The sequence below is a fragment of the Lynx rufus genome, unplaced genomic scaffold (genome assembly GCF_022079265.1).
Source record: "Lynx rufus isolate CCGP_SWC_20201006 ecotype Redwood Valley unplaced genomic scaffold, mLynRuf1.p SCAF_1, whole genome shotgun sequence".
Lineage (NCBI taxonomy): Eukaryota > Metazoa > Chordata > Mammalia > Carnivora > Felidae > Lynx > Lynx rufus.
In genome coordinates, this window is record NW_025814823.1 from 7,521,488 (window position 1) to 7,534,061 (window position 12,574).

The window sequence follows — 12,574 nt, forward strand, 5'->3', positions numbered from 1 at the left end:
GAGAGGGAGACACAGAATCGGAAACAGGCTCCAGGCTCTGAGCCATCAGCCCAGAGCCCGACGCGGGGCTCGAACTCCCGGACCGCGAGATCGTGACCTGGCTGAAGTCGGACGCTTAACCGACTGCGCCACCCAGGCGCCCCCAAATTTGGTTTTCTTGAACAGCTCAACCGGTTGAAGAATCTCCTGCGCCCGCCTGAGTTGCAACAGGCTCGCGGCCACGGTGGAGAAGCCTCGCAGCGCCCCAGATGGGGAGCAGCCGCGGTGGGACAGGCGCTGGAGCTTGCGACCGTCCAGCGAGCTCCGAACGAGTCCCCTTCCGGGTCCGCTCGGGACGCGGGGGAGGAGCGCGGGCGCGGATCCCCGCTCTTCCCAGAGCGCGCGCGCCCCCTGGCGGCCTGAGCTCCGGGAGGGCCGAGGAATCCGGAGGGAAGCGGAGTCATCCCGGTCCCAGCGCCGGAGGCCCCGGCAGCTGCGAGGCCGCCCTATCAAAAACACACCCGGGCGTCCCAGCGCCAACCGCCCCCCCCCACGCCTCCTCGGCGGCACTGCCCGCTCGCGCCACGTCCCCGTGTTCCTTCCCCCCCCTCCCCGGGTTTGCTCGAAGGGTGAGTCTCGGCGTCGCAGGCGCGGTGGCCTCGTCGGCACCGGGTGGGGGGCGGGGGCCTCCTGGCCCGCCCCCTCCCCGACCTGGGAGCCTGGCGGGCGGCTCGCAGCCCCGGGCCTGCATTTCAGAGAGCAGCCGAGCTCCCCTCTTCGCCCCGGATGCCTGGCGCGCGGGCCCGCGGCGGGCGTCAGTGCTGGGGGGCCGGACCCGGCGAGGGGAAGAACTTGTAATCGCTTGCCGCGGGACAATGCCGACTTTTGAACCTCTAACCACTAAGCAAACAACCCTTGTGCTCTCGCGGCACTGTCCAAACAGGGTTTATTGACAGGCGTTTCACAGCAACGCATAGCAACCGCGGCGGCGGCGGCGGGGGGCGGGTGGGCGCGGCCGGGTGCGGGTCCGCGCCCCCCTCCCCGCGGCCCCACTCCGCAGGAGGCGCCGGGGGAGGGGGCTAACCTCGCGGCGATCGCCACCCCCCCCACCCCCCGACCCCCCCCCACCCCCCGGCTCAAAGGACCCCGTAGCCCGAGAGGCGGGCCGGGCTCTCTCCCTGCGGCTTCGAGCCGGGCGCCCGCGGGCCGGGCCGCCAGCGCCCCTTTCTCAATCCCCGAGCGAGCGGAATGCCACCCGGAAGGGCCGCGGAACCCGGGAGATGCTGCAGGCGGTATTTAGGTCTCGCCGCTCAGCTCTTCCTCCGCAGCCCTCGGGGCACCTCCTCCCTCGGCGGAGGGCCGCGATGAGGCCCCGAAGGTGCCTGTGGGAAGACCGAAATCGAGAGCGAGGCCCTTCTCCCCAGGCCCTGCTCGGTGGCTTCCGGGACCCAAAAACCTCAGGGACAGCAGCCCGGTCCGCAGCGGGTCGGCCAGATAACAAGCAACCACCACTGAAAGGCTCTCCTTATACTGGTTCTTGAATTCTTTGTGGGGTAGGTGGGGGGGGGGGGGAGGGGGGAGGATTTCGCGAGAAAGGACAAGGGGTGGAGACAGGGCTCACAGAAATGGCCAGTGATTCACAGAAGACTATATTCATGGAAACGTTGCCCTGGGAGAGCAGAAAATAAAGCCTTTTTACTTAATGCTTATGTTTAGCTGGATTGTGGGGCATCCCTGGGGTGAAGGGAATCACTGATGCAGGGAATGTTGGTAACTGCGTCAGTGCAGATTTGAGGAGATGGTATGAGGGGACGCTTACCCCCACCCCCCATAATTCCTGGCCGCTGGGAAGCAGCTGACCATTCAGATGTGCATTTTGCCCAAAGGCACCCCCAGGAGAACCACACATTCCACAATCCAAGGCTGGGCTCAGGCTTGGGGGCAGGGAAGGTCTCAAAACCTGCTCCCTCAGGCTTCTGATGCTCTGGGGTAAAATGAGGTTGTTCAGATAACCTTCTCCACTCCCTGTCCGAGTTTTCCAACACTAGGTTGCAAGTAGACAAGATATTTCATTTCTCAAAAAAAAATAATAATAATTCCAGACAAAATCTGAAGACGATAAATACAGAATCTGAAATCTGGAAAGCTCATTTATCTCTCTCTTTTTTTTCTTTTTAGAAAAAATTCAACTGTGTTCAAATACTCCCCACTTCCCTTCACCATACCACTTCTCTCCCTGTGGATCCAGAAGGCTTTTGAAATGCTGGCTTGGATGTTACCCAGACCAACAACCCAAACAGCAGCAACGACAACAAAAACTCCCCTTCTTCATCAGCCCCAAGATTGTGAAAATGACAGGAAGTCCAGCTTGGCTCTGGCATTTATAGCACTGACATACATTTAGCCCAGAGAAGCTCTGGTGACAGGCTTTCTAAACAAGGCCCTGTCCTGGGCCCTCTTGTCAGGCCTGGAGTCCAATAACCACGCCTCTCACACCATCTACTGGGCGCACACATCAGTCAAGCCTTTCCTGGTCTGGGAAGGGAAGAGAAGAAAGACAAGACCTGGGGGTTCTGCAGTCTTTGGTAGGTCCAGGTTCCTATCTTAGCCGCCTGTGACTTCTGCAGTCACAGAATCTCGCCTGCCCTTGAGCAGGAGGGCCCAGCGGGCCCTCGGATGGCAGTGAGTAGGCGGCAGCCATCTTGGCTCCGAGCATTGGTGTTCCCCTGAGTCTTTCTCTCCCCTCAACCAGAGGTGCCTCCTGCAGATTTGGGAAGCCAAGAGCTGGGGAGGTGGGGGCTGGAAGCCCGGTCTGTTTAGCCAGTCCAGGCAATGCTTCCCGGCGGGACGAGATGAAGCCTCAGTGATCATATCCCATCTTCTTGCTGGCAGAAAGTCAGACCAGAAAAAGTCAAAACCTGGGAGAATGTCTTCCTTGAGGCCTCCAACCCAACCCCCCCTTGTCCTTACTCCTGGCCCCCATTCTTCCTCTGAGAGCTAGGTCAGTTGGTGTACATTTGTGGAGGGGAGGGGAGGGGTCTCTCCTGAGGATTCTGGCAGAGTCTATGCTCCTCGTGGCTCGGCCCTCGTGCTCGGCCGCTGCAGGCGCCCGTAGGTCATTGGGTGACAGTGGGGTTTAACACCCCCGCGGCTGGCCCCAGAACCCCAGGGACAGAGCCGGGCACCGAGCCTTGCAGGGAAGACACAGGACTCAGGGGCTCCGGGACGCTTCTCAGAGGGCCTGGCGGCGGCTGGGGGGGCTGTGGTGCCGGCGGTGGGGGCTGCGGCTGCTGCTGCTGCTGCTGCTGCTGCAACTTCTTCTTGTTGATTTTCCTTTCCTTCGCTCTGCGGTTCTGAAACCAAATTTTAACCTGGACGTGGAAAATGGAGGGGAAAACGGGGGTGAAGAAGACAATGCAAGGGGAAAACGAATGGCCTTCAGCACCAGCATCTACCCCTCCAGTTAAAGAAGTGCCCTCTCTAAAGGACCCCCAAACCTTCTCCCAGACGTTCATTCGAGAGCCCCGTGACAGCCCCAGCCCTGGAGCCCTTCCCAAGCCCAGTACGGCCTCGGGAGAGAAGAGCCCCTCCCCCCCCCCCCCCCCCCCCGCCTCGTTCACCAGGTTTCGTTCTAAAGCAACCTTTATCTACAACTTTACTGGAAAAGTTCAGAGTCTCAGAGCCAAGGGAAAGAAACTTTGCAAAGCCCTTTCTACAACAAGCAGGAGGAGGCCAGCATGGATGTGCTTCAAAATGACAACCTTTGGCCTCTCAAAGCTAAACTGAAATGGAATAGGCCTCACCTTCAAACTGAGAATGAGATTTACTGTGGGGCTTCCCGGCTGTGGATGTGGCCTGTTTTGTTTATTTATTTATTTTTCTAGACCATATACAGTGTTCATGAGTCAAGCCTCGTTCTAGTTTTTACGGGTAGGGATTGGGGTCTTGTATTCATTTTTTTCCCCAGGCGCTGGGCTGGGCACAAAGCTAACAGGTCTTTAATGTAAGTCTTTTTTCACCCAAATAGAAATCTGGATTAAAGTACTGCTCTGTTCTTTGGGGTATTTTTTTTTCTTTTTTGCACCTCCCGGATGCCGGAAAACGGGGAAATTTTTCAACACCTGAAAAAGACAACTAGCGGTGGAGGGAACTTTTTCTAAACTCATTCAGGAGGAAATGCTCTCCATCCTCCTGATTTATTTATTCATTTGTTTATTTAAGTAAGCTCTACGCCCAACACGGGGCTTGAACTCACAACCCGGACATCAAAAGTCGCGTGCTCTACAGACCGAGCCAGCCAGGCGCCCCTCTAACCTGTGCTTTAATCTGCCCACAGAACTAGGTGGCTTCCGGGGGCCCAGCTTCCAACTCTGCCCCGGGGAACCCTACCAGCCCTGGAGGGAACAAGGCGGTTCGCACCTGCCTCTCGGAGAGCCCCAGCGTGGCGGCCAGCTCGGCTTTCCTCCGGATGGTGATGTAACGACTGTAGTGAAACTCCTTCTCCAGCTCCAGCCTCTGGTGGTCCGTATACACCACTCGGTATTTGTCTTTCGTCCTGGTTTTCACTGTGGAGGAAGGAGAAGTTAGGCCGGGGAACCGCAAGGCGGCCCATCAGTCATGGGTAATGACAAACCTCCCTAACCCAAGGGCTATTTCTCTTCCTTCTTCGCCCCGGGGGGCCAGGGTTTGGCTGATTCCTGCCGGGTCTGACAAGACCCCCCAGAGGGTCCTGAGGGGAGGGTGCGAGGCTATCTGAGACAACTAAACTCACCTTGGGGTTAAGTGGTTTTTAAAAACGAAGAAAAACTCCAACCTCCTACACGCAAGATAGCAGAACCCAGCCCCCCGTTTGGTAAACCAAACAGAGCACTGGAGCAGGCTGGGCCCAGAGGGAAAGGGGGCAGGACAGAGTCTCCAGAGTCCTGGGAATGTTCACATTTTCTGGCCTATTGAAGACGGAAGCCCACCCTAAAAAGCAGCTGGGGCCGTGGGGATGCGTTGGTGTCGCTGCGTGGGGTGGTGGTGGTACTTTCTGTCTGTTGCTTTCTACTTTTATTAACAGTAGAAAGGGGGGTGGGGGTGGGTGCAGGACTGACAGACCAGAATCATCTCCTAGGCACACGAGGCCCATCTGGTGGAATTCCGAGCTGGGGTCTGGCAGGCAGAAGACCCCTCCCGCTGGCGACATTCTATACCTGGCTGAACACGGTTTCGCATTTGGCACTTTTTCTTTTTTGAGCCCCCCCCCCAACCCCCATTTATTTCTGCTACAAACTCTGCCAGAGCTATCCTGACCAGTGATCTGTGCTCATTGGATTGAGTCAACATATTAAACCTCAGATTGATTGTTTTACTGAAGGGCCTTGACAAATAGTGCCGTCGCGGTTGGAGCAGGCCCGAGAACCTGGCGTCTCCCCCGGGTCTGTCCTGGGTCATCCCTTGGCAGGGGCTCCTCGTTGGCCCCAGGTCCTGGTCATCCTGCGGCCGAACAGGTTCAGTCGCCCGGTGCCCAATCCTACAGGAAGATCTAAAGGGTCTGGGAGTTTCTTGGAGGTGTTTAATGCCCCGCAGGCCGACTTTGTTCAGGTAAAACCCTTTGCAAACCACAACAAAAGCGCCCTGGGAAGATACAGGGCCGGATCAGAGGGAGCTCCCCCGAGCCGCTGAAAGGGGAACACAGTCCCAAACAATGCAGGACAAGGCGATCTTATCAAAGAAAAGCCCTTTCAATGCCTTAATAACAACCGCATTCTGTTTGAATTACCACTACTGAGCAAATGGCGGCCCCCGCTTTCATCCCCCTCCCCGCCAGGCGCATTAACATAAACACGGCCCGGCAGGCAGGCGCATTTGAATGGGCGCAGCGGCCCCGACCCTGCGTCTGCGAAGCCGGTGAAGGGAACTAACACGTCCTGGGAGCCTTGCAAGGGGCGGGCGCGTTCACACGCGCTACCGCCTCTAACCCACTCGAGGCTACCGGCGGGGGTCGCCCGTTTTACAGATGAGGAAACTGAGACTCGGGCTGGCTCACGCACACAGTGCAAGGCGCGGCTGCCACTGCACCCAGGTTGGAGCCACAAAGGGGCACCCCCGGGGCTGGGCAGCGGGGCGCAAGAAAGTTCTCCGAGCCGAACATCCCGGGGGCAACACTCGCCTGGGGGAGCGGCTCCTGCACCAGGGCCGCCCTTTCCGTCTGCCGGACGGGCCGGGGACGCGGTGACCAGCACCCCTGCGCGCTCTGCGGCCCGCGTCCCCAAGGGCCTTGGAGGCGCCCCGCACCCCCTGGGAACCAAGGAGGGGGCTGGAGGAGGGGAGAGATGAGAGGGACTTGTGAGAATTCATTATTGACTGCGAAAGTCACCACCCTCTTTCCGGGCCCTAAAAGAGACAATGGCAGGGCTGGGAAGGTGTATATCAAAGCGGGCCGGGCCGAGGGCCAACCCCCCTAGCCCGTTGACAGATGACGGTCCGCAGAGGAGCCCGGCTCTGGCCCGCGGGCCGCGGCCTCCCGACATTAACATCACAAGGGCGCCCGGCGCCGACTGCGGCCTTGCCACCTCGGCGCGGGACTTCACAGCGGCCTCTCATCTGCTGACCCCGCGGCCTGGGCTCCTGTGGCTTCCCTCCCTCTCCCTCTCCCCCCTCCCCGGCCCTGGCCCAGGGGCCACTGTCCCGGGACACACCAGAGGTCTCCCGTAGGACCCCCGGTCGCTGCCAGGTGCGCCCCAGGCAGGCTCCGTGAAAGACAGCCTTCTCTGAGACACCGCTCGGTTCGGGCGACGGCGTCTCCCTTTGGGGAAGGCACCAAGGCGAGGTTCCGAGGCTGGCCCTGTGGCCTTCTCCCTGGGCGGCCGCATTTCCCACCCGGCATGTGCCCGGTGACTCAAGTACTGATGCCCGGAGACAGCCCCCAACGGCTGCTCTGATTTATACGGCTGTAATTGGCTATAAACCTCTGCAAAGTGGCCATAACCTGCGTGCAGGCCGGGCTGGGCCAGAAACAAGGGAAGTGAAGAAAAGCGGAAGTGCAGAAGGCTAGGAAAACTTCGTGGAGCGAAACGGGGATGCCAACAGGACTCTCCCACCACACCTATTCCAACTTCCTTCCCACTTTGACACATATCCCGATAGCAGAAGGGGCAGACCGGGACCTGATGGGCCCTCGCGGTCCGGCAAACCTAGGATGTCTGCAGGGACATCTCCTGAGCAAGCTTCTTGAACATGGGCGCGCGTGCACACACACACACACACACACACACACACACACACACACACAGCCCCGAGACCCTGGAAAGGAAAGGTGGGGAGAAATGATCCCTGTCTGGAGCAGAAGCTGAATCCCCACCAAGGATTCTTCCCCTTCTCCCTCCGCAGACACAAGAGGACACCCACGACTTCTTGCCCCTGGCCCTCCAGCTTCGGACTGCTCGAACTCCTTTGCAAATCAAAGGAGTTCAATGACGGGGCGCGCTCCCTTCCGCCTAATTCCTGGGGCCTGCCTTTCCTGCAACAGCAGCTTTGCCGGCTCTCCCTATTCGCCCTAGCTCTTGAGATTCCTTGACCCCGGTCCCACGCGCGGCCTCGCCGCCCTCCTGGCTCCCCAGGGCACCCCTCTTCTTGAGCGGCTCAGCGGCGTGGAGAGCAAGGCTCTGAAGCCCGGCTCGGTGGAGTTCGAGGCTCCCTTTCCCCGGCGGCTCCAAGCTGCGCACCGAGTGCCAGAGGCACCAAGTGCGGGGGGACGCGCGTTCCCACTCCTACGCAGCCGTGCTACGCCCACATTCCTGGGGGTGTCCTGGGAGTGTTGGGACGTTGGAGGGAGGAAGGCTCTCCTCTGCCCTCAACTAAACACGGGTTGGGAGACCCACTTATTCCCTCCCGGCCCCCACCCCCAGCCCGCCAGCCCAGGAGCGGTAGAGAAGCCCGGCAGTCGGGGGGCCCCCTGACTTTGTCTCCCTCTCCGGCCCTCCTGGCGCCCAGCTCCCAGACAGCTCGGGACGCCCGGGTCGGCGCGGGACGCGCGGCCGGCCCAGCAGCCCCCTCCCGCGGGGCGCCGCCGCCGCCTACCTTGGCTTCCGAGGGACTGCTGCGCGGGCTTCCGCATCCACTCGCACAGGTTCCGCCGCTGGCCGCCCGGGGACAGCTGCTCGGCGGCGGCGGTGGCGGCTGGCCCGGGAGGGCCGGGATTGAGTGTCTGCAGCAACCCCGAGGCGCAGGAAGGCGCAGCGGCCGGGTGGTGCGGGTGGTGGTGCGGGTGATGGTGCGGGTGGTAGTCGGCCGGGCCGCTGTAGCCCATGGCGGCGGCCGGGGAGCCCCCGTTGAGGCCGTGCGCCACCGCGTTGGCGGCGGCCGCGGCGCCCCCCGGCGCGTAGCCGTTCCAGTCCTCTCGGAGCGGGGCCCCGTACGCCGCGGGCCAGGACGGCCCCGGGGACTGCGCAGTGTCCAAGTTCGCGGCCGCGGCGGCCGCGGCCGCCACATGGTAGCCGCCGTAGTCCGGGTACTGCGGGGGGCTGACGAAGTTCTGCGGGGCCAGGTTGAGGCCGCCAGAGTGGCGCACGGAGCTGGGGTACATGCTCACGTCCTTGTCCAGGAGGTAGCTCACGTACATGGTGGCGAGGGCCCGACGGCAAACCTCACCATGCTGCCTGGGGGCCGACGCTGGAGGCTGCCGGGGGGCGCGAAGGGGAAGGGGCGAGGGGGCGCCGAGAGCGGCGGCTGGCTGCGCCCCGGCCCGCGGCGCTCCGCGGGCTCCTCGCGGCGCTTCTGCCTCCGAGGCGGTCCCTCCCTCTGGCCTGCTCCTCCCTCCTCCCTTTCTTCCTTCTTTCCTCCCACCTCCTCCCCACTGGGCTGCAGAGGCGGGGAAGACCCGCCACAGGCTGGAGTGCGGAGCCCCAGGCCGGCGGCCTTACGTGATTAACGAGTGTTTACAAGACTCTATTAGTAATGACACAGACACCAATGGCTGGAGACGTCGAGGCGCAGCGCGCACCCCGCGCACAACCCCCCGAAACACGATTTGCATTTTAAAAGATAAGGGGAGAGGGGAGCTCAAGAGAGGGCTGCGACCCGATCACCGCGAAATATTCAAACCTTTATTGTTAAGAGCTTCCTCCTTCCAACCTGGTGCACTTTAACCTCCAATCACAGGTTCAAAGAATGAAATCAAGAGACTTGCAAAAGTGGGGGGGGGGGGGGGGAAGAGCTATCTTGGTGGGAATCTGGGCTTGGAAACCAAGTAGTGTTTCTGCATTTGCGGGGTGGGAGGGGGGGTGCATCTAGAGGCTCCTTCTACACCAAAGAGGAAAGAAAAGGGAAGCCATTGCTTTGATGACTACGTTTCTGACCAACCCGGGAGGTGAGGAGCCGAGCCCTTAGAGACGGGGCCGGTTCCTGCCCTCTCTGCGCTCCTGGCCAGAACGGTTGCGCGCCCCAAAACAACTGTGGCTGCCAATCAGCTATTTTCCTCCCCAAGGAAACCTCTTGCCTCTCGCACAAGATAAATTATGCCGCTAGCTTCAGGCTGCGTCTCCGAGTTCATCTCACGTTTGGGATTTAAGTTAAATTAAAGCAATTCATATTTTAAAAAAGCATTTGCATCCAAAGACACAAAACAGTCAGACCAAGGAGCCTGTGGCGGAAGTCAGACGGTGGAGGGCAGTTATGGGGGGGGGGCGGGTAAAAGAGGGTCGCTAGAGTGCTGGCAAAGTTCTGGTTTCTTGAACAGGGTGCTGGTGACACGGTAGGTTGTCTGCGAAAATTCAGCGAGCCTACCCATACGTGTTTATTTTACTGAAGCGGTTAAAAATCCAGGTAAAGAGAGTCAAAATTGCTGCTAATATAATATATACCTAGGTATTTGTATATTGTACATAATGCCTTTGTCTTGAAACCACTTTCTGCTTTCCAAGGTAGAACATTGTCCAAAGAAAATCGTTTTTCGTCTCTAGGAGATGGGCAGGGAACCCGGGCCGTTACTAATGATTGTCCTAGTGAAGAAAAGTTGAGAAAGGATCAACTTTGAAGCACTGTGTCGGGGGCCCCAGGGGCTCAGTGGCAGCTGCGGGGACCAGTGCTGTGAGGCCTGGCTTGGGACTGCCGGGACAGGAGCGCAAGGCGACCAGATCCGTCTGGCGCACGCGCCCGGCCCGGCTCCGTGTAGCCACTGTAGGGAGCAGCCCCGCGGTGGCCTTCCAAGCTTTCTCCCCGAGCCCAGACAGTGCCACCAGACTAGGATGTGAGGATCGCAGAGGCCCGGTCCGGGGCCCGGGCAAGCTGCCTGGGCGGCTTCGGGCGCTCCGGGACCAGCGGGACACTAGCCGCCCATCTCCATAGCTGCACTTGTCGGTTCTCATTGTCAAGCGCTCTTTGGCGGTTGTCACTTCTTCGCCTTCTCATCTCTGGAGCTTTTTTCCAGTGCCCTTTACCTGCCTCGATCCTCACATCTCCCTAAGTGGGGAACTGAGCTGGTGTTGTCACCACCTCCGTTTTACAGAGGACACCCACCAAAGCTGCAGAGCGGAGGGAGGCCGGGCCCAAGTTGGATGCCAACAAGCCCAGGGCTGAGGGATCCCGGCCTGCCGGTTCTTCTCCTCTGCGTTTCCTAAGGAGGTTGGTTGCAATCAGCAGTCTGTGGGGCGGGGGTAGGTCAGATAGCTGAGCCCCCAAGAGGTGGAAGACCGGGGGTGGGGGGGCCGGCAAGTCCTCCAAGTGGACCTACCGAGCCTGGCCCGGACAGCTGAGTTCATGGGACCGCTCAAGAAATAAAACAGGGAAAAAAGATCGCAAGCCCCATTGCAGAACCCAAATCACTGAGTTGGGGGAGGGGGAGCGAAAGGGAGAGTCTGCGGTCCTGACGGGGTGGGAATGTGGGAGGTTAAGTGGTGGGCACTTCAGACTTTTGATCTAGCAAACATCTTCCTCCTCTTCCTGGAGACACAATTCCTCTTTCTGTCCCCCACAACCCCCTCCCAAGCCTCGAGCTCTGGAAGCCGAGGCCCAGGCTCAAGCCTGCGTCTTCGGAATGTGGGCATTCTTTGGAACAATCGCTTTATTGGGGACAGCCATTCCCTCCGCCCTGCAGTGGCCGCTTCCTGCGTTTTTATGGCCCGGCCGCCGGCCGCTGGCTAATTGTCCCGGTTTTCCAGCTGTGTCTCTGTGCTCTGCCCCGGAGAAAGGGCTCTGGCCTGCCCGCCCAAATGCTTTGGGAGCAGCCAGGGTCGCTCTGGCCCCAGGGGTCACGCCAGGCCCCAGAGCTGGCTGGACCCCAGGCAACCTGAGGCTCTCTTGGGGTGTGAGAGCTGGAGAAAGGAAATCGTGGGGAAAAAACCAATTGGTTTTCTTAATGGAAAATGGGCCTGCAGGGCAGTAGCATGACCCTGCCCAAGGTCCTGGGGTCTGGGCTGTTTGATGAGGAGAAAGGAGCCAATACTGATGTCCTTGGATAAGCTTCTCAGGGTGGAAGTGTCCCTTCACATCCGGCTGCACTCTCAACCAAGAGGCCCATCTGGGTCCCCAAAGGGCAGGGCGCACAAGAGCAGTCAGAAAGGGGTGGATGGTGGCTGATGAGAAGGAAGCTTGGGTGTCTTTTCATCTTGGTGGCTTAGCCTTTCTGGTGGGTCTTCACCAGGTGCCTGTCCTCTGGAGGCCTCCCCTGGATGGGACTCTACCAGCCTTTGGGTGCAGATGTGTGGCCCTGGGAGGATGGGGGTGCCACCCGCAGCAGACCCTGGGGGAGAGCCTTCTCGGTCCTGGACCCAAGGTGCTTGGTGGCTTTCTTAGGACCTTTGGCCTGAGCTGAGACCCTCCTGGGATAGTTGGCCCCAACTTCTCTGGATCAAGGCTTTTTTCCAGCCGGTCCCTCTGGTCTCCAACTGGCTGCCCTACCAGAGAAGCCTTCAGCAAATGGCTCTGGATGAGCCAAACTTGTGGAAAGCCTGGGGCTGGGGTTGGGGTGGGGCTGAAGCTGTGACCCCGTGGAGCCTGAGCCAAAGCAGGCTTTTAAGGGCAGGAGAGGGTGGGAAGAAAGAGACTCAGGTAAATAAAGCATCAGGAAGACCACAGGGCAGCCACAACGGTTATCAAAGGGACGTGGTCTCTTTGTTGCTAACGTTGTAAAGGCCATTCAACATTCCTTGGAGAGGGTCAGGGGCTTCCAGAATTCCGGCTGGTGGCAAGGGCAGGGGCAGGGGGTGTGCGTTGGGGGGGTGTAGGGAGGCACAGGAAGGGGGCGGGCTGCTCCTCTGGGCAGATGAGACACTCCTTGAATCCACAGATCATTGACAGGACTCTCTCCCTGCTCAAAGGTCCCCAGTGTTTGCTCTAGCTCGGGGCGGCGGTGGGGGGGGTCCTTTCCCCATATTTGTGGCTCTTGAAAAGTGGGGAGCCTGTGGCCCTTGTAAGCCAGATAGGGCAGACCATCTCTCTCCACCTTAGCATGCACGTCTGCTTTCTGAATCCCGTTGAGATCAAGGAAATTATTCAAACAGTGCAACTGCTCCTATCCTTCCTCTCTTCTGCACAGGAAACCCTCACCCTGCATTGATCTGGCTTGTCGGGGTAATTAAGGAAGAGCGAAAAAGGAGACAGTGTTGCAGGATAA

General features: G+C 59.8%; 1 protein-coding gene across 2 annotated transcripts; it reads right to left on the reverse strand.

The window, feature by feature from the left end:
- Positions 1-3,095: 3,095 nt before the first annotated feature.
- CDX2 (caudal type homeobox 2) lies at positions 3,096-8,584 on the reverse strand. 2 transcript variants are annotated; one of them, XM_047075121.1, is made up of 3 exons: positions 8,044-8,584; positions 4,399-4,544; positions 3,096-3,350 (listed from the first exon to the last, which is right to left on the reverse strand). In XM_047075121.1, exons 1-3 carry the CDS (start codon positions 8,582-8,584, stop codon positions 3,096-3,098), a joined length of 942 nt encoding a protein of 313 aa, XP_046931077.1. The 2 variants fall into 2 exon arrangements, with proteins under 2 accessions (XP_046931077.1, XP_046931148.1); XM_047075192.1 differs by having other exon boundaries at positions 3,212-3,350; positions 4,403-4,544.
- Positions 8,585-12,574: the final 3,990 nt, after the last annotated feature.